A 20518-nucleotide genomic window follows, 5' to 3' on the forward strand; every position below is an offset into this window, starting at 1 on the left:
TACATCCCCACCAACAGGACATGAGGGTTCCAATTTCTCCATATTCACCAACATTTATTTTTCTTTTGTTTTTAAAATAACCATCTTAGGGGAGTTCTTTAGCAGTGCAATGATTAGGACTTGGCACTTTCACTGCCAGGGCTTGAGTTTGAACCCTGATCAGGGATCTAAGATCTTATAAGCAAGTGGCACAGCCAAATAATAATAATAATAAAATAAAATAACCATCTTGTGAAGTAGTCTTTCATTATGGTTTTCATTTGCCTTTCCCTAATGATTAGTATAAGTTAAATAAGCAGGTGACAATATACAGCCTTGACGAACTCCTTTTCCTATTTGGAACCAGTCTGTTGTTCCATGTCCAATTCTAACTGTTGATTCCTGACCTGCATACAGGTTTCTCAAGAGGCAGGTCAGGTGGGCTGGTATTCCCATCTCTTTCAGAATTTTCCACAGTTTATTGTGACCCACACAGTCAAAGGCTTTGGCACAGTCGATAAAGCAGAAATAGATGTTTTTCTGGAACTCTCTTGCTTTTTCCATGATCCAGCAGATGTTGGCAATTTGATCACCCTTATGCCAGAAAGTGAAGAGGAACTAAAAAGCCTCTTGATGAAAGTGAAAGTGGAGAGTGAAAAAGTTGGCTTAAAGCTCAACATTCAGAAAACAAAGATCATGGCATCTGGTCCCATCACTTCATGGGAAATAGATGGGGAAACAGTGTCAGACTTTGTTTTTCTGGGCTCCAAAATCACTGCAGATGGTGATTGCAGCCATGAAATTAAAAGACGCTTACTCCTTGGAAGGAAAGTTATAACCAACCCAGACAGCATATTAAAAAGCAGAGACATTACTTTGCCAACAAAGGTCCGTCTAGTGAAGGCTATGGTTTTTCCAGTGATCATGTGTGGATGTGAGAGTTGGACTGTGAAGAAGGCTGAGCGCTGAAGAATTGATGCTTTTGAACTGTGGTGTTGGAGAAGACTGTTGAGAGTCCTTGGACTGCAAGGAGATCCAGCCAGTTCATCCTAAAGGAGTTCAGTCCTGGGTGTTCATTGGAAGGACTGATGCTGAAGCTGAAACTCCAATACTTTGGCCACCTCATGTGAAGAGTTGACTCATTGGAAAAGATCCTGATGCTGGGAGGGATTGGGGGGCAGGAGGAGAAGGGGATGACAGAGGATGAGATGGCTGGATGGCATCACTGACTCGATGGATGTGAGTTTGAGTAAACTCTGGGAGTTGGTGATGGACAGGGAGGCCTGGCGTGCTGCGATTCATGGGGTCGCAAAGAGTCAGACATGACTGAGTGACTGAACTGAACTGAACTGAGCTGAATGATTAATAATATTGAGCAGCTTTTCATGTGCTTACTGGCCATTTGTAATATCTTCTTTGGAGATATGTCTATTTATGCCCTTTGCCCACTTATTCATTGGGTTATTTGTCTTTTTATTGTTAAATTCTAACATTTCTTTGTATATTCTGGCTACCAGATCTGTCTCACATATATGATAACACAGGTATTTTCTCCCATTGTATGGGTTCTTTTTTTCTTTCTTGACAGTGTCCTCTGACACATAATTTTTAAAAATTTTTATGAAATCCTATTTATCAACTTTTTTTTTGTTCCTTGTACTTTTGGTGTTATATCTTAGAAACGTTTGCCAATTCCAAGGTCACACAGATTTACAGCTGTGTTTCCAACTAAGAGTTTTATGGTTTTCTCCCTGACATTTATGTCTTTGATACATTTTCAGTTAATTTTTCTGTGTATTATGAGATAGGGGTCCACCTTTATTCTTTTGTTGGTAGATATGCAGTTGTCTCAGCATCATTTGTTAATAAAACTATTCTTTTCCCATTGAATGTTCTTAGCACTCTTGTTAAAAATCAATTAGCCACTGAGGTATGGGTTTACTTTTAGACTCTTATTTCTCTTCCATTGGTCAGTATGTCTGTCTATGCCAGTGAGTGCTGTGTGCTGTTGCTTCAGTTGTGTCCGACTCTTTGTGGCCCCATGGACTGTAGCCCACCAGGCTCCTCTGTCCTTGGGATTCTCCAGGCAAGAATACTATTTGCCATGCCCTCCTCCAGGGGATCTTCCCAACCCGGAGATCGAGCCCATGTCTTATGTCTCCTGCATCGCAGGTGGGTTCTTTACCACTCATGCCACCTGGGAAGCCATGTCTTGATTACTGTAGCTTTGTAATAAATTTTAAATCTGGATATATGAGTCCTTCAGCTTTGTCTACTTTCTCAAGATTGTTTTGACCATTTGGGGTCCCTTGCATTCCCATTTGAAATTTAGGGTCAACTTGTCAGTTATGCAAGTTGGAATTTTAATAGGGATTGCATTGAATATGTAGATCAATTTGGAAAGTGTTGCCACCTTAACAATATTAAGTTGTCCAATCCATGATGTCTTTTCATTTACTTAGATCTTCTTTAACTTCTTTCAATAGTATGTTATTGTTTTCCACTTAAAAGTCTTAGACTTCTTTGGTTGAATTAATTCCTGAGTATTTTATTCTTTGTGATTCTATTGTACATGGAGTTGTTTTTCTAATTTCATTTTCAGATTGTTCATTGTTAATGTATAGAAATATGATTGATTTTTGAATATTGATCTTGTATCTTCTGGTTTTGCTCAAGTCATTTACTAGCGCTAACAAGTTCTTCTGAATTCTTTCAGGTTTTCTCTGTATAAGGTTATGCCATCTGCATTCAGAGGTTGTTTTCTTTCTTACTCTCCAATCCGAAAGCCTTTTCTTCTTTCCATGCCTAATTGCCCTGACTTAAACCTCTAGAACATTATTGAGTAGAGTGGCAAAAGCATGCATTCTTTCCTTGTTCCTGATCTTAGAAAGCATCATCTTTGCTCGCTGAAAATGGCAGTGGTGGTTTTTACATCAGTGCCTCCCCTTTATCAGGTGGATGATGTTGCCGCCTATTCCTAATCTGTTGACCGTTTGTGTCGTGAAAGGGTATTGAGATTGTCAGATGCTTTTCCTGCTCCCTTGATTTTGCAGATGAAGTGCAGATGAAGGTCCATCTCCCTTCCTTACATGTATATGGCTGCATGTGTTACCCTTCTCCCAGACTTTCCATCCTGACTGTGCCCAGCTGGCAGTTCCCACTGCGCATGTGGCACTGTGGTTTAAGTGCAGCTCGTAGTCAGCATCCCAGGAGAGTCGCCCTCCTACCTTTCTCCTTACCCTCTGTCCTGGCAGTGCCAGCCTTGTGAAGACTGAGGGCCAAGACCTTCCTGGTCATTTTCCTCGGAGATATCAAGGAGTATTGTCTGCTTTCTGTAACAGTGTTGTTGTCAGCTGTTCCCCAGCTCCTGGTGCACATGCATAAAAAGACAGCTGCTCTCGTAACCGCCCTGACCCCATTTGTACATACAGATCCTTCTTTATGGGCCTGGTACAGGCATACAAAGAGCTGTTGATGCCACCGGATGGCTCCCAATGCCCTCCAGCCCAGCCCCGCCTACCCACCCCCTCACCACCCCAGGACCTCTCCAACAGGTCTGCCTGCCTCAAGCCTATTGCTTCCTTGGGAATGCATGCTCTTGGCTTCTCCAGAACTGACCCGTGGTCATCCCAGGTACATCCCAGGTCATCCCAGCTCCCATGTGGGCTGCTTGTGAGGTTGCCTCCCTTGACCTCCTGTTAGTAGCTGCATAGGTGGTGCAGTGGTAAAGAATCTGCCTGCCCATGCGGGAGACCCAAGAGATAATGGGTTTGATCCCTGGGTTGGGAAGATTCCCTGGAGGAGGAAAGGGCAACCTGCTCCAGTATTCTTGCCTGGAAATTTTCCATAGACAGAGGAGCCTGGCAGGCTATAGTACATGGGGTTGCAAAGAGTCGAACATGACTTTTTGAGCATGTACACACTTAGAGTGAATGAGAGCTTCCCAGGTGGCTTGATGGTAAAAAAATCTGCCTGCCAGTGCAGGAGACACAGGAGAAGTGGGTTAGATCCCTAGGTCAGGAAGGTCCCTTGGAGAAGGAAAGAACAACCCACTCCAGTATTCTTGGCTAGGAAATCCCATGGACAGAGGAGACTGGCAGGCTACAGTCCATGGGGTTGTTGTAAAAGAGTTGTACACGACTCAGCAACAACTCAGAACAACAGATTGAATGGATGGCCATACTAATTTAAGCAGGAGAAGGACTCGGCAGCCTTTCAAGTAGCCAAAATTAATTCTAGTCAAATCGATTTCGGGGATCAGCTCTGTTACAGTGAATCGTGTGGAAGCCCATTGGGTGACTGAGCTGTCATCTCACCAGCATGCCCTGTGGTGGGCCTCACACAGAGACTCCGTCCTGCGTGCTCCCCACTCACGTTGCCTTAATGACTGCTTCTAAAGTGCCAAGTCTTCTTGTCAGTGTCACTTGGGAGGCTTATTTTCTGCATCATTGATATAGCCTCGAAGTCCAGGCCAGGAATGTGTTGGGTTGACCAAAAAGTTCGTTTGGGTTTCTCTGTAACAGGCTATGGGAAAACCCGAAGGAACTTTTTGGCCAGGTCAGTATGTGGAACGGGATCCTGCTAAAAGTGGAATCTGAGCATGTCACTCCTGTGATCAAAACCTTCCAAATACCTATCCTTCACACTCGAATGAAAAGCCTCCTGCCCGAAATGAATGACCTGACCTCCTCTGAGCTCTGAGCTCTGAGCTCCCTGGTGGTAAGGCCCTGCCTGTCCTATTCAAAATCCCAGGTATTCTTTCTCCCCCTGCTATACCCTAGCTGTTCCTTCCCTGCTTTATTTTCCTCCAGAATGTGGATCCGCTTGGGACTGGAGCCTCTGTTGAGGGTGGCAACTGTTTTATTCACCACTCCCCCCAGCGCCTGGTTCATAGTAAGCACTCAACATATAATTGCTGAATGAATGAACAGATCGTAACTGTATTCTACACATTCACAATGCTAAGGCTAAGAGAGCTTAACCATTTGCCCCACAACTCATGACCAGTATGGTGGAGTGGACACTGGGACACCCCCAGAGTCTCAAAGCTTCAGCTGCAGCTCGCTTCTCAGTCAGATACTTGGGCCTCCTCTGTGAAGCTCTTTTGAGGGAAAGCTCTGAATTCTTAGTCTTCACATCCTTTCCTCCTTGGCGCCAGAAAGTCAACGCTATTCTGCAGGAGGATCTTAACTGATTGTATGAGACAGTTGTCACGTGCTTTGATGTGGTCTGAAAATGGGAGAAGGATGCTTCCGATGAGCGTTCCTGGACCTTTGCCCCGGTCCTGGGGCTGACATGTCAGGGCTGCCTTTGCCTCCCTCAATCCTGCTGTCCTTCTTTCTTTTTTTTTTTTAAACCACATACAAATTTAAATCTTTCTCTGCTGTGAGTCCACAGCCATTTATTTTCCTTTTCTTCCCTTGGTCTATTCAGGAACTTAATTTTCAGGTCAGGGGGTTATACACTCTAAGAAGTGAGGTTCTTAGTGGTGTGTGTTTGTTTCTAATCCTGTTGTTGTTCACTTGCTCAGTCATATCCGACTCTGTGACCCCTGGACTGCAGCACACCAGGCTTCCCTGTCCTTCACTGTCTCCCAGAGTTTGCTCAAACTCATGTCCATTGAGTCAGTGATGCTATCCAACCATCTCATCCTCTGTCACCCTCTTTTCCTGCCCTCAATCTTTCCATGCATCAGGGTCGTTTCCAATGAGCTGGGTCTTCATATCAGGTGGCCAAAGTTTTGGAGCTTCAGCATCAGTCCTTCCAATGAATTCAGGGTTGATTTCCTTTAGGACTGACTGGTTTGATCCTTTTGGTGTCCAAGGGACTCTCAAGAGTCTTCTCCAGCACCACAGTTTGAAAGCTTTATTTCTTCAGTGCTTAGCCTTCTTTATGGTCCAGCTCTCACATGCTGTACATTATACATAAATCACATAAGCAGAAAAGTAAAAATCTGAGATCAGGTTGTCCCACAGACAAGAAACTGTCCCTTTGTTGGTGGTGGTGGTGGTGGGTTTTTTTTTTTTTTTTTCTGCTTTACCTACAGCTCATCAGAATGGAGTTGTCTGCCTTTTAGGATTAAGAAAGACAAGTGGACCTAAAAGGAAACATCTCAGCTTTTCTTCCTTCCATCAGCTTTGTCTTCTTTTTCTTTCCAGGTCGTGTCCACATTGCTCATCAACATAATCCCAGAGGACCATATCCCCCTGAACCTGTCAGGAAAGGCGAAGATCGGTGGAAAGGCCTGGGTGAAGGAGTCTCCTCGGCTCGTTCCCGGCTTTAACCCCGACTCCATGTGCGAGTCCCAGGTATGGCTGCCCAGCTGTGTGCATTGGAGACTTCCAGTCCCAGGTTTAGGCGGCTTGATTTAAAACCAAGACAGAGAAGTGGAGGCACATGTATAGAAAGAGGAGTCGTGCCTTGAAGGAAAGAGTTGTACCGAGCTGTGTAGAGTCAACCACTAGCATTCCTTTTCAGGTTTATATTTTTTATTTTTATTTATTTGGCTGTAGGCTGTACTAGGTCTTAGTTGTGGCAAGTGGGATCTTTAGTTGCAGCATGTGAACTCTTAGTTGCGGCATCCGGGATCTAGTTCCTTGACCTAGGCATTGAACCTGAGATCCCTGCATTGGGAGCTCAGACTCTTAGCCACCAGACCACCAGGGGAATCCCCGACCATTAGCACTTGGCTCTTATGTAAAGCCCATAACCAGCTTGGGAAGGCTCTTCCAGCAGAAGGCCTCAAACTTGACTCTGCAAAGCTTGGAAAGGCAGACCCTGAGACCTGTGAGTGGCTGGCTATCATCACCCTGTGCTGAGGTTTCACACCTCCCAGCTCCATGCCTAGGAACCAGGCCTCAGCAGCAGCTCCAGGACAACCAAACCCTGGGGACACAGCGCTGTTGCAGGAGAGTGAGACTGTGACCCCACATTGAAGATTTTCAGGGCCTCATGTGCTCTTTCTGGGGAAGTATCCCCAGGGCCCCTGCTCACAAGGGCTTTGTCGCAGGGTCTAACACACATGCCATTCATAATAGAACCCAAGCTGCCCCTTTTCTTTCCCTTCGTAGATCATACGCTTAATGTGTGCAGCACTTTTCTTTAAATTAGAAATCCTTTAAACTAGAAATTTAAATTTAGTTTTAAATTTAAATTCAAACTAGAAATTCTTTAAATTAGCTTCTAATGCTTGAAACAAGCTTTAAGAAAGTACAAATTCAGTGCTTAAAGCGTATTAGAAAGGTTCTGTGTTTCTTACTCCCAAGGTTCCAGGGAGGAAGTACCTAGGCCAAGGTCACAGTTATGAAATTTAGACTCAAAGTGCACTCCTTTCCAGTCACAAAGTTTTTATCAAGGATACATGACCCCAAGTCAGAATGGTTGGGTGATGGGAGTGGGGCACGTAGGAACACACTGAACTGTCTATAGTTGGGGAGGGGGTGTAGTCCCCGAAAAAGAATTTTGTTTAATGTTCTTTTTTTTATGCTATTTACTAAATTTTTGGCTGTGCTGGGTCTTCGTTGCTACGTGGGCTTTTTTCTCTAGTTGCGGAGAGCCTGGAGGCTACGCTCCAGCTGTGGTGCACAGGCTTCTCACTGCAGTGGCTCCTCTTGTTGGGCAGCACAGGCCTCAGCAGTTGTGGCTCCTGGGCTTTAGAGTACAGGCTCAGTACTTATGACTCACAGACTTAGTTGCTCCAAGGCATGTGGGATATTCCCAGATCAGGGATTGAACCCACGTCTCCTGCATTGGTGGATGAATTCTTTACCACTGAGCTACCAGGGAAGCCCTGAATGTTGTTCTCTGTGTGCTCACCTGCTTTATCCCCTTCTTTGCATCAGGAATTTGAGGCAGTTGAGGGTTATAAGGTTAGTAAGACATGGAGTGAGGGAGGGGCGGGGCTCCCCCCACCCAGTGCCAGTGGCCATCCGTCCGCAGGTGATCATCAGAGCGGGGGAACTGCTGTGCGGGGTGCTGGACAAGGCGCACTACGGAAGCTCCGCCTACGGCCTGGTCCACTGCTGCTACGAGATCTACGGTGGGGAGACCAGCGGCAGGGTTCTCACCTGCCTGGCCCGCCTCTTCACCGCCTACCTGCAGCTCTACAGAGGCTTCACCTTGGGTGAGTGAGGCAGGTGGCTCTGGGGCCCCACCCTGCTCAGTCCGCTTCTGCAGCCAGCCCACCTGCCAGGGTGTCTCCCGGTTCCAGGGGAACAGCCAGGCTCCCTTCACGAGGGCATCTTCATGGGGCCTCCAGTGACACTGCACAGCCTGCTGCTTCTCCGTGTTTCCGCACCCCCCGACACACACCCATACCACCCTAGTCTCTTCATTTCTTCATACAGCACAGAGTGACGCCCTTCCCCATCTGCATTTCCATTCTGTTCCTTTATCAACACCTTTCCTTATGGTCTCCAGTGTCCTAGACTGATTTTTCTTCACACTCATACCTCCATTCTCTCCTGCAAGTGCCCTTCCAGAATCTTTCTAGCACTCTGTGCCCCACCTGGAGTCTTCCCTGTTGTCAGAACAGCCCACACCACCCGACACAGCGGGTTCTGTTGGAAACACCACGTTGGGGCTGACCTGTCAAGTGATTGTAAGACAGAAAGAGGAACTCTCTCCCTGGAAATGACAGCCCACTGTTTTAGGAAGTTGACTCTGATAAAGAAAACAAGGGGGCCGATATTTTCCGTGCCACGAGCTCATTCAGAGCAGTGTGTCTCTCGGTATTCACCGTGGAGTCCAAGCCCTTCTGCAGTTTCCCATGCATGAGGAATGGGTGTCAGGCCTTGCACTAAGCAGGACTCCCAGCAAGCATGGGAATCATCCCGCTGATGAGACTGAGTTCATGGACTGGCTCACATGCAGACAGGGAGCCAGTGGGTCTGCTGGAGTTTGCTCACTGGCCTGCAAGAAGGCCATCATAATTATAAAATTTATATTGTGGAAAAGTCAAAATAATCACAGACATGAAAATAATTAAAAATCACCCAGCATTCAACTGCCAGAGATAACACCAATACTGACTTGGTATGTGTCTTTCTAGACTTTCCAAGTATAAACACTTTCTGGGAAAAAGGGGTTCCTACAGTAATACCTAGTGTTTTGTGATCTGTTCCCCTCCACCATTTACAGATAATGTTTTATAAATGTCCTTCTGTAAGCAAATATAAACTGACTTCCTCAGGTCCGTGGCTATAAACTATTCTGCTTTTGTAGATGTACCATGGTTAATTTTACCAGTTCCTATTATTAGGTTCCTGGTTCTCACAGTATTTCTCAGATGAGCTTCCTTGAACAAATGCCTTTAAAAATGGAAAGTAGATGGACTTCCTTGGTGGCACAGTGGATAGGAATCCATCTGCCATTGCCGGAGACATGGGTTCGCTCCCTGGTCCAGGAAGATCCCACAGGCTGCAGAGCAAGTAAGCCTGTGTGCCACGACTACTGAAGCCTACACGCCTAAAGCCTGTGCTGCACAAGAGGAGCCATCACAGTGAGAAGTCCATGTACGGCAACAAAGAGTAACCCCCACTCGCCACAACTAGAGAAGCCCGAGCAAAGCAATAAAGACCCAGCGCAGCCAAAAGTAAAAAAAAAAAAAGTAGAAGAAGAATCCACACCCAGACCATGATGAGGACCAAATCTAACAAGCAGCTCTGCTCAGCACATGATCCGAGGAGAAACTGGCCAAAGTGCAAAGACTGTCTGGTGCCGAGACTGAGAGGGAGCAGGGCCAAGCTGGGTGTCAAGCTTGGAGGGAAGTCCAGGCTAGAGGAAGTGCCTTCAGCCCTCACAGCCAGAGGTCACTGAAGGCACAGCAAGATGGCCTGGAGCCAACCCTGTGGAAGGGCCCATTGTCATGGTGTGGCTTGCTCACAGAGAGACAGATTCTTTCTCCTCCTCAAGTTCTTTAGAGGCACTCAGGCTTCCAGGACATTGCATGTGGGAGTCCCAGACATCTTAGCCCAGCTTTGCAACACTGCAGCCTTGAATTCCTTTCCTCCTGAGACCTTGGCTGAGGGACTGTTGAGGTCAGTAGCTCTCAAATGTAGACAGAAAATAGTTCATTGAAAAATGAACTGGGAAGACTTCCTGCCTAAGATGGGGAATTCCTTAGCCCTTTGAAGCCAGAGGACAGGTTTCATTGAAGTGGCCCAGGGACTCTTCCTTCCAGAGCAACAGAGAGGACCCCGCAATGGTTGTCCCTGTCAGCCAGGCTTGGATGTGTCTGTGCTTGCCCACGGATTCTCAAAGCTATACAGTGTGGTCCCTGCTGACATGTGATTTCTGGAAGTCAAAACGGGATGTCTGCCCCCTCCTCTTCTGTTTTCCTCAACCCCAGTTTTTCACCCAGAATGTCATCTTCACCTCTGTCCCATTCATCCAACATGTTTTTATTGAATGGAGGGCCTGTATCTGGTGGCCAAGTTTGGGACTTGGGCCTGGGTTGGCTTTCTACCTCCGTACCCATGGGCTCAAGTTTGAGCCTTAGCTTTGTCATTTGTAAGATGGTAAGCACTTAAGAGATGGTAGCAGTCTCTTTGAGGTGATGGGACTGTCCCCATCGTTATTCAGGTGCTTCCTGGGTGCCTGTTACCGTGCCCCATGCCCTGACCTCACCAAGTTCACAACCTGGTGAGAAGTCAGGCCTGGTTGCATCCAAACTGGTCTGTTTCACTTCACAGGAGTAGAAGACATTTTGGTCAAGCCGAAGGCGGATGTCAGGAGACATGGGATCATTGAAGACTCCACCCACTGTGGGCCCCGGGTGAGGAGGGGCTGGGGGCTACCGCCTGCAGCAGAGTCGGTCGGGCTCCAGCAAATGGGGCCCACACCTTCCTCCCTTGCCTGCAGCCTCCAATGTTTCCTCTTTTAATCCTAGGCCGTCAGGGCTGCGTTAAACCTGCCAGAGGCAGTGTCATGTGATGAAGTCCAAGGGAAGTGGCAGGATGCCCATCTGAGTAAAGATCAGAGGGATTTTAACATGATTGACTTGAAGTTCAAGGAGGAAGTGAACCATTACAGCAATGAAATTAACAAGGTTAGTCCAGCGGCATGTGCTCTTACCACCACCATTTGAATGCTGTTTTTTTTGGTTTTTTTTTTTAATTACATTTTGAGTCTCACTCTGGGCCTCTTGGAGCAATTTGACTGTTGAACAGCTGACTAGGTGAGACTCCAGATGGGGCGAGTAGAATTGATCACTTTAAAGAGCCAAGGGATTTGTACCCTCAGTTAGGGTCTGGAGAGGTCTTCCTTTGATTAATGCTGAGCATGAAGGCATTGCATTATTCTTTCTTTCTTTTATTTATTTATTTTTTCCCACACTACCTGGCTTGCGGGATCTTAGTTCCCCAACCAGGGACTGAACCCAGGTCCTCGGCAATTAAAGCGCCTAGTCCTAAGCACTGGACCGCCAGGGAATTCTGCACTAGTTGTCGTTTTAAATGTTTGTATTTTAGGGTAACGGCCTTAAAGGGGACTGAAGAAAGTCTTTTCCAGGGGCCTATGCAGGGTGGAGGGGCACAGTAAAGGATCAGCACCTCCAGTGCTGCGTGTGTAGGACAGCTGGGGTGAAGGCCCGTGTTTGAATCCTGGCTCTTCTATGGACTTGCTCTGAGATCTCCGGCCTTGTGTGATGTGAGCGGTCTGAGTGAGGTGTCCTCCCCTGGGGCAGGGATGGGAAGAGACCTGCCTCACGGATTTGCTGGCAGGATTCAGGAACTCATCTGCACAGTGTCCTGGGTGAGGTCTGACCGCCCTGCCAGTCCCCCAAAGCCCCGCAGCTGAGAAAGGAGAGGGGGCCCCATTCTTGTCCCAGAGCTGGGGCTCCCAGTCCTACAGCTTGAAGGAGCCCACTGGCCCTCACCCCGGCCTCCTGGGCCTTGACACCCAACCTGAGGAGGAGAAAGGGAGGGAAGACCAAGCCTAGCCAAAGTCAGTGTTTGCTGACTCAGTTCTGATTGGCTGTCAGCAGACCTTTTTGGTACAGTTCTGTCCTTGCAAGGCGAGGTTTCTTCCAGCCTTCCAGCACTGCTCGAGAACGGGGAGGCTCAGCTTCCAGGGCTCACTGGGGATGCTGTGGGTGGGGCGTCATCTCAAGCGTCTCAGGATTACTTTATTTCTTTTCCTCTGTCTCTTCACGTCCACCTTGTCTCTCCTGTGTGAGGGTGGGTGTCTGCATCCCTAGGCAGAGGCTTAGATAAACTCAGAGCCACCCCCCACCTCTCCACAGCATCTCCCCAATCCACCTGGGGGCTTTGACTACTCTTTTGCCCCGGGAGCTGAGGCGAAGCGCCTGCTTGGCGCTTGGGCAGCATGTTGGCAGATATGAGTATGACACGGGCACTGGTCATCATGGCTGCTTGTCCGGGGCCAGGGCATGCTCTGATGGGTAAGTTCCCAAGAGCACCACCTTAGGTTTTATTTTTAATCGGCTGCATTTCAGCATCACGAACTAAAGATGCTGGCCCCTCTGCATCTGCCTTCCGGCTTCCCAGCAGAGGTGTCGAGAGCGTGGCAGCCCGGGCCATTCTTTAGACCTCTTTCCAGGGCTTCCAGCCAAAGGCTTAATGCCGACAAGACTTCTCCTTAACCTCAAATGGGATCTGGCACTGCTCTCCAGATTCATAGTCTAAGTGGGCTCCCGCATTTACCTTCTGAACCTAAGATTCCTAAGGAGGAGTCACTGACCGATGTGTGTGTTCCATCCGCAGGCATGCATGCCCTTCGGCCTACACAGACAGTTCCCAGAGAACAATCTGCAGATGATGGTACAGTCTGGAGCCAAAGGTTCGACAGTGAACACCATGCAGGTGTGAGCAAAGGCAGGCTGGCTGCTTGGCAGAAGGCTGGGGTGGTTGTAGGAGGCACTTTTCAGATTTGTTTCTGTTTTTGAAAGAATCCATGTTCCACGTAAAGCATGGCAAATACTGCACAATACAGAAGTATATGTAGAAATCAGTACAGGAGCTAATCACTGTTAACACGCCAGTGTTGTAGACACACGGAGGTAAATATCCAGATAGTGTATCGTGTGTGTACATGTTAAGTCTCTTCAGTCGTGTCTGATTCTTCACGACTCCATGGACTGTAACCCACAAGGCTTCTCTGTCCATGGGATTCTCCAGGCAAGAATATTGGAGTGGGTTGCCATTTCCTTCTCCATAGTGTTTCATATAAATACCTATTATAAATTTAGATACTGTATGGTTATATATTTTCATGTTGCAGTGCTATCACAATGATTTCACAAATCTTAGCAACTTTTTTAAAAATTTGATGACCTTGAGAGAGTCTTAAGGACCATCTCATTGTTTGGTGAGTACAGAACAGTAGGAATGGGCTTACAAGGCTCGAGGCCACCAGGAAGCCCTTTTGACTAAGTAGAATCCAGACACACTGTCCCCAAGAGCATCACTAGGCAGTTTCACTCTCTTTTAACCTGAGAATGTTCAGGATCACAATAAACTATATTTTCTGCTCGTCTCAGTTTCCCTGTTAGGGAGGTCCCTTTCAGGTATAACACGAGATTCTTCTGAAACATGGCTGCTTTTGCAAAGCACTATCTATTTCAACTGACCCCAAATGTGAAGATTCTAATCAGTCAGTGAAAGGAAGATACAGGTATTTTCCTGAAACATCAGCTTTCCTGGTTTATTAAGAAATGTAGGTTGACCTCCAGGAACTCCATTTCCATGCAGTTTTTCTTGAAGAGCAGGTGCTCCATCCCCTGCTGGGACAGAGCATCACTTAAGGCGTGTGTAGGTCTTCAGTCCCATCTGGGTTTCCCTTCTCCCAGATTTCGTGCCTGCTGGGCCAGATCGAATTGGAAGGTCGGAGACCCCCGCTCATGGCATCTGGCAAGTCGTTGCCCTGCTTCGAGCCTTATGAATTCACCCCCAGGGCTGGCGGCTTCGTGACTGGCAGGTTCCTCACTGGCATCAAGCCTCCGGTATGTATTTTTTGGTTTTTCCTTTTGGCTTTCCTCCTCATTTCTGTGCTCAGAAGTAGAAAGCCTATGACCTTCACCAACAGCTTTAAGCAAAGATAGTCAAGAAATAAATGCCTCTACATCCTTGCTTACCTTGTAGATGGCGGGGGCCCCTGAGAACCATAAGAGCCACGTCACGTTCACCTTCAGAATGCCAGAGCCCAGTGTGGTACCTGGCACATCGTGGGTGCTCGGGCAGGATTGCTGATGAGTGGGAAGACGAGTAAGATCAGTCCCAGCTCGACCTCTTCCTGCCTCGTGCCTTCTCTCAGCCGGTTCTTCCCTGCCTCTGAGGGCAGCTGGGGAAGGGGAAGCCCTCCCCAGAGTGCTCTCCATTGCCAAAAGGAGCATCACAGAGATTTATTTTACAAAGCTCCCCAAGAGAGCCTCACGGCTCTTCCTTGACCCTGGAGAAACTGACCAGTTGTGGCAAATGCCTAGTTTTTCCTCCATCAGCGATAGAACTCTCCCCTAAGAGAAAGGTTTTCTCCTCACACTTTGAGAAATGGTTTTTTGATTAGTGCTTTCTGTTGCCTAGTCCAGTGCATCTCTGCAAAGACTCCTCTTGTGGTCAGACAAGTCTAGGTTGTGAAGAGAACTGACCTTTTGTGTCAAGGCCATCGGCTATGCCCAGGGCTTCTCTCTTGGTCTCACACAGACTCTCCAGTGGTTGTCCATGGCCTCTGGCAAAGGGTAGTGGAGAGCTGATGTAGACCAGAGAGTTCTGAACGCTGGTTGCGACCCCTAAGTGAATCATGAAACCATGGTAAAAGATAGCAACTGGCTTTATGTGATGGAATAGAGTAGGGTGATAAAGAAGGCATCCGAGTGAGGGCTGGGGTCATTTCATAAAGTTCCATAGTTTTAGCTTGAATCATGTATCTTTATCCACACACGTGTGTGGATGTATGTACATGTTTGCCGATTGTTGTTACAAACACATGTCTCATTGTGGAAGTTTGGAAAACACTATGTGATGAGGCAGAAGTGCCATTTCTGTTTGAAACGTGGAGTGTGGCGCTGAGGATGGACTCCTGAGCATGAGAACTGGCCCTGGTCCTCCACTTGTCCCTCTGCTCTCGGGCAGGATAAGACAGAGGTCACCCCAGGGGAGCGCAGATGTCTCTGGCATCATCAGAGCCATCGGAGCTGCTGGGGACATTGGCCTGAGCCGCCCTCCAGGAAGCAGCTGTCCTCACTGTGCCACCCCTGGGCCTTCCTGCTTCTCCCACAGGAGTTCTTCTTCCACTGCATGGCCGGCCGAGAGGGTCTGGTGGACACTGCTGTGAAGACCAGCCGTTCCGGATACCTCCAGAGGTAAAAAGCACCTGCCCTGCCACCTTCAGGTGGCTCAGCGTCCCGGGTCCACTCAAGCTCTGTCTCTTTTTCACATTTTCATTGCCAATTCGCTTAAGATCCCTTTGGGGGGAAAAAAAAACTTCTGAAAAGTAATCCATGGGTGTTCTGAGACAGAAAATAGCCAGTTCTAGAGGATTGGTCTAGCGTGAACTCAGAGGTTTACAGGAAGGGCCCAGGTGTCAGCAGCTGTGCCCTTTCCCTGGGCAGGGCAGGCAGCCACGGCTGGAGGTTGGAGCAAGGGTCGCACAGGGGCACGGGAGCCAGCCTGTCCCGGGGCTTGCTTGGCTGTAGAACAGCAGTCCACCTTTCTGCCTCTGCCTTCCACCTGCCCTGTCAAATGCTGCTCCAGGAGGCACTGAGCCAAGGGTCTCTGTACAGGTGCATCATCAAACACCTGGAGGGGCTGGTTGTCCAATACGACCTGACAGTCCGCGACAGTGATGGCAGCGTGGTGCAGTTCCTGTACGGGGAAGATGGCCTGGACATCCCCAAGACACAGTTCCTGCAGCCTAAGCAGTTCCCCTTCCTCACCAGCAACTATGAGGTAGTGTGCCGCCTTCCGAAGCCTGGGGGTGGCGGGGTAGGGCCTGTGTGGTGGACCTCCCACCCTGAGCTTTGCCACCCAATCAGAGTGACCGCTGAAAACTAGAGTAGGGAGAATTTAAAAGCAACGCCCTGGAACACCTGACATGGCAGATGCTTCGAACAACTGCACTGTTGGGGGCATTTACGGTCCTAAACTCGAGTGCACTGTGGCTGCTGTCTGCCTGCCTCCTCACTGCTGCCTGGGCACACAGGGACCCCTCTGCCCATTTTACAGCCAAGACAACCGAGTATCAGAGTTTAAGTGACGAGCTGGTGAGGAGCAGGGCTCATGTCTACACCCAGGCCCTCTGACTCACAAGCCCATGGTTTTCATTCCATGCCTTACTGGCCCAAGAGGGATCATCAGCTTGGCTGAGCAGTCCCCCAGGTTTTGCAGATTGGGAAACTGAAACTGACATGGCCTGTTCAAGGTCATGAGCAGGTGGTCAGATTGAAAGTTAAGGGCAAGCTCCTTTCCACCCTGGTGCCTGTCCCCTCCTCCTTTCTTCCCAGAAATACCCATGTTCTGGAAGGACTCTGAGTGTCAGGGTTTCTGCCCCATGACCTCAGCTCCTGAGATTGCCAGCTCCCGACTCTGGTTGGCACCGAGTGAGCCCCTGGTTAGCAGCAGGTACTCAGCCCCCCAAGGGGCATCGTGAGGGCTCCACACGGGCCACCTCCTGTGAGCTTGTGTGAGTTGTGTGCCATGGCCTTTGTGTTACACCCTCACCTCTTCTTTCTTGCTTGTGTGGTCTGTTTGTCTAGGTAATAATGAAATCGAAGCATCTCCATGAAGTTTTATCCAGAGCGGATCCCCAGAAAGCTCTCCGTCATTTCAGAGCCATCAAAAAATGGCACAGCAAGCATTCCAACACCCTCCTGAGGAAAGGCGCCTTCTTGAATTACTCCCAGAAAATTCAGGCAGCTGTGAAAGCCTTGAACCTTGAGGGCACAAACCAGAACGGCCGCAGCCCCGAGACTTACCAGGTGATGCTGGAGGAGGTGGGGGATCAGTGAGGTTGAGGGGATGAGGGGTTGTTTTCCTGGTGGAAGGTCCAGCCATGAAATCTAGCTTCATTCACTGTTGGCCAGGAAAAATGGCACTCAAATATCAATTTAAGGAGGGGAAATCTGTACAAAGAGGCCTCCCCAGTGGCTTAGAGGTAAAGTATCCACCTGTAGTGCAGGAGACTCAGGTTCAATCCCTGGGTCAGGAATATCCCCTGGAGGAAGGCATGGCAACCCACTCCAGTATTCTTGCCTGGAGAATCCCAATGGACAGAGGAGCCTGGAAGGCTATACCCCATGGGGTCACAAAGAGTCAGACATGACTGAAGCGACTGAGCACGCATTCATGCATCTTTACTAAGGTGTGGGCAGAGTTCCAGGCAGCTAACTAGGGCTGGTAAGTTGGGTTCCCCAGCCTCCCCGAGGACGTGAACAGTCATCAGGAGTGGAGAAGGTGGCCGTGGGCAGAGACCACGTGACAGGAGCCCTCAGTTGAGAGACTGGGGCTCAGAGACCCCTTAGGGTTGGGACTGGATGTCCAGCCTTCCTCTCCTCCCTCTTTCCCCTCTTCTTCTGCCATCTCCCACCTTCTAAGCATAGCTGAGCCAGGAGGCAGGGGAACACTTTGAAGCAGTTGCTATGGGACAGCTTCAGGGCATCGGGCATGTGAAAGCCTGGACAGGGGACAGACAGGGATCAGCACGATCACCTGGCTCATGGTGACTGTGTCCTCATGGGCCTGAGACAGCCCTGGTTTGCCTCTCATCCCAGGATGATTATTAATAATGTTGCATTTTATTCTACAAGAATTGTAGTTTGGAGAGTAGCTTATATGGTCGCCCTGCTTGTGCTTGAAGGGCCATAACGAATGGCTCCTAGAGTCGTGGTCATGCAGTGCGCCCTGGGATGGATTCGGTTCTCTGTCCTTCCAATGTCAAGATGACTTTCCTGTGCTGTCAGATTTCTGTCTCTTTCCCATGCTGTCATTTGAAGCAAGGGCCTTTGATCCTCCTCATCCTACTGGACACCCCAGGAAGAAAAGCCCATTCCTGGTGTTGTCCCACATAGCTGAGTCCTGTCCTTCCTTCCAGATGCTGAGGATGTGGGCTGAGTTAGACGAACAAAGCCGGAGGAAGTACCAGAAGAAGGCGGCTCCTTGTCCCGACCCCAGTCTGTCTGTCTGGCGCCCAGACATCTACTTCGCATCCGTGTCAGAAACATTTGAAAAGAAGATGGACGACTACAGCTGCGAGTGGGCAGCTCAGGCAGAGCAGAGTTACGAGAAATCGGGGCTTTCTCTTGACAGGTAATAACATTGACCTTTTGCACCTGCAGAGGGAGACTCTGCTTCTCTCAGGCCCTTCCCTGCCCACTCCGGCAGCCTCCTGGGTCTGAGACTCCAGTAGGAGGAAGGGAAGTGAAACAGAGGGCACCTTGCAAGCCCTGAGGGCTGCGGGACAGATGAGATCTTAGGCAGGAGTGCGTCCCCCACCTGAGCCAAGATGGAGGAGACTGCTCTGTGGGGAAGGAGACTCAACATAGTGACCGTTCTTTTGAGTGTGGGATGGTAGGCATGGCTCAGTGAGAGGCAGGGAATCTGGTCAGCAGCTGCCAACCCTGGGACCTGGCACAGGTCATCCTTTGCCCTTTGACACCACATCTTAGCCTTTTGTAAGGGGCTGGGTCTGATGATTCCACTGACCCTTTGAGCTTCAAGTTTCAAAGCTTCGAGGAGGAAGGACCACATGGAGTCCCCAGCTTGGACTTGTTCACAGAAAAATAAAACAGGGAAAAGAAATTAATTAATATGAAAAATAAAACTTTTGTCAGCTGTAAATTTAATATGGTGTAATGTGATATTGTTGCTCAAAGCTAATATAAATAACTATCATGATTAAAAGTAGAATGTTAAGGAATTAATGAACAGTTCCTTGATCATTGCTGTCTTTGACTGCATTTGAAGTAGAGTTTGGGCTTCCCATTCCCAGGTGATGCAGTGGTAAAGAACCTGCCTGCCAATGCATTAGACACAGATTCGACCCCTGGATCAGGAAGATCCCCTGGAAAAGGAAATGGCAGCCGACTCCAGTATTCTTGCCTGGAAAATTCCTTGAACAGAAGAGCCTGGGAGGCTACAGTCCATGGGGTTGCAAAGAGTCAGATACGACTTAGTGACTAGTGACTTACCAAGACAAGTGGGAAGCCAGGCATGGACTAGCACTGAGGCAGAGTGAATTGAAAGGTGATATGTACCCCCAAGGAATGTCTGCTGGGGCACTGGTCTCAGAGCAGTCATCAGGGGGTCCTTCCCTCTCAATTCTCTTAGCCTGGCCTGCAGAGCTGGAGGCCTGAGATCACCTGCTGTAGCTTGGCTGCATGTCCTGCACCTGATGAAACCCTGCCAGATATACAGGGAGTCTGAGGGTCCAGGGAGTGGGACTGCGACAGGGGGAGGAGCAAAGACAGATTCTTGGGTGGAGGACCTGGAGTGGAGGGACAGCTGTCACTTTTTACGCCTTAAACTGATTGCTCCAGCCAGGCCTCAGAGGTATGAAGATGGAGTACTAAATCACAGCAGGTTGTGGTTTAGCTGCCAGCTGGGTTTTCCCTGAAAAAGCAAGGCCCTGATTCCCTTTCACCTTCCTCCCTGCCGCTCAGGATGCTGCCATTTACTTTCAGAAGGACCACGTGGGTCCTCCCTCCAACTGTGCTGCATCAGGAGTGGCGCAGGCTTAGCCCCCGGGAGCATCACTTGGGTTCGGTGGGCCGAGATGGGGAGGCAAGTGTGCTTCCGTGACTCTCACAGAGGCTCTGTTAGCAAGCCCCAAGCTCTGGGGGCAACCCCAACGTATTCGAAGGTTTTTTCTGTCAGGAATACTGATATGCACTCAAACCTCACTGGTTTGAAGTAGTTGGGAGAGAATACACATCAGGTTAGCGAAAAGTCTGATTTTTATTAATAAAAAGAACTTGCGTAGAAATGTAGTTTTATTACTTTCCTCTGTACTCACACATAAGGTCCATTTAGTCTTGATTTACTGAGTCAATTCCTTGTCCTGTGTGCTGGGGTCACACAGTGTTTCTGTAGCTGTTCTAAAAATAGGAAAAAGGGTTATTAGTAAGTTACAAAGGTTACAAAATCATATAGCACGCATAGTTCCAAAGTGGCCCATAGCCACTTGCACTAATTAAGAAGATAAGTGCCCTATTCCCGCCTCCCCGACCAGATCCCCTTGCTTGTTCCGTGAACCTCTCCCTAGTTTCTACAGAGGGAGGTTTCAGCCCTCTCCAAGCTGTCATAGCCAGTGGGGAATAAAGAATTAGCCAAGGGAAATGTGAACAGTGAGTTCACAGGTTCCATGACATTCTCTGGGTAGACGTGAGCAGTCTGAACGTGGACACCCAGCGCTTCAGCCACCCAGCTGGGCTTTGTGCTGCGTCATTTAGGACATTTCAGGGTCATTGGCAGGAACTGAAGGCTTAGAAGGACCATTTGCCTGGTAAAACAAGCCCAGAAGGAGGACGAGGCATCAGGTGCACGAACCCTGCTCACAGGGTCTGTCGTCAGCTCGTGACAGGCAGGTGGTG

At 48.8% G+C, this 20518-nt stretch overlaps 1 protein-coding gene across 1 annotated transcript in view; it reads left to right on the forward strand.

The window, feature by feature from the left end:
- Positions 1–20518, forward strand: part of POLR1A (RNA polymerase I subunit A) — an 85759-nt gene that overhangs the window by 51403 nt on the left and 13838 nt on the right. The window contains exons 15-24 of the mRNA XM_027555523.1: positions 6138–6287; positions 7918–8101; positions 10671–10753; positions 10868–11026; positions 12702–12800; positions 13787–13939; positions 15213–15295; positions 15716–15881; positions 16688–16909; positions 18022–18236. Of these exons, the coding sequence (XP_027411324.1) occupies positions 6138–6287; positions 7918–8101; positions 10671–10753; positions 10868–11026; positions 12702–12800; positions 13787–13939; positions 15213–15295; positions 15716–15881; positions 16688–16909; positions 18022–18236 (1514 nt within the window). The remainder of the gene's footprint in view (positions 1–6137; positions 6288–7917; positions 8102–10670; positions 10754–10867; positions 11027–12701; positions 12801–13786; positions 13940–15212; positions 15296–15715; positions 15882–16687; positions 16910–18021; positions 18237–20518) is intronic.

This window comes from Bos indicus x Bos taurus, chromosome 11 (assembly GCF_003369695.1).
Source record: "Bos indicus x Bos taurus breed Angus x Brahman F1 hybrid chromosome 11, Bos_hybrid_MaternalHap_v2.0, whole genome shotgun sequence".
Classification (NCBI taxonomy): Eukaryota; Metazoa; Chordata; class Mammalia; order Artiodactyla; family Bovidae; genus Bos; species Bos indicus x Bos taurus.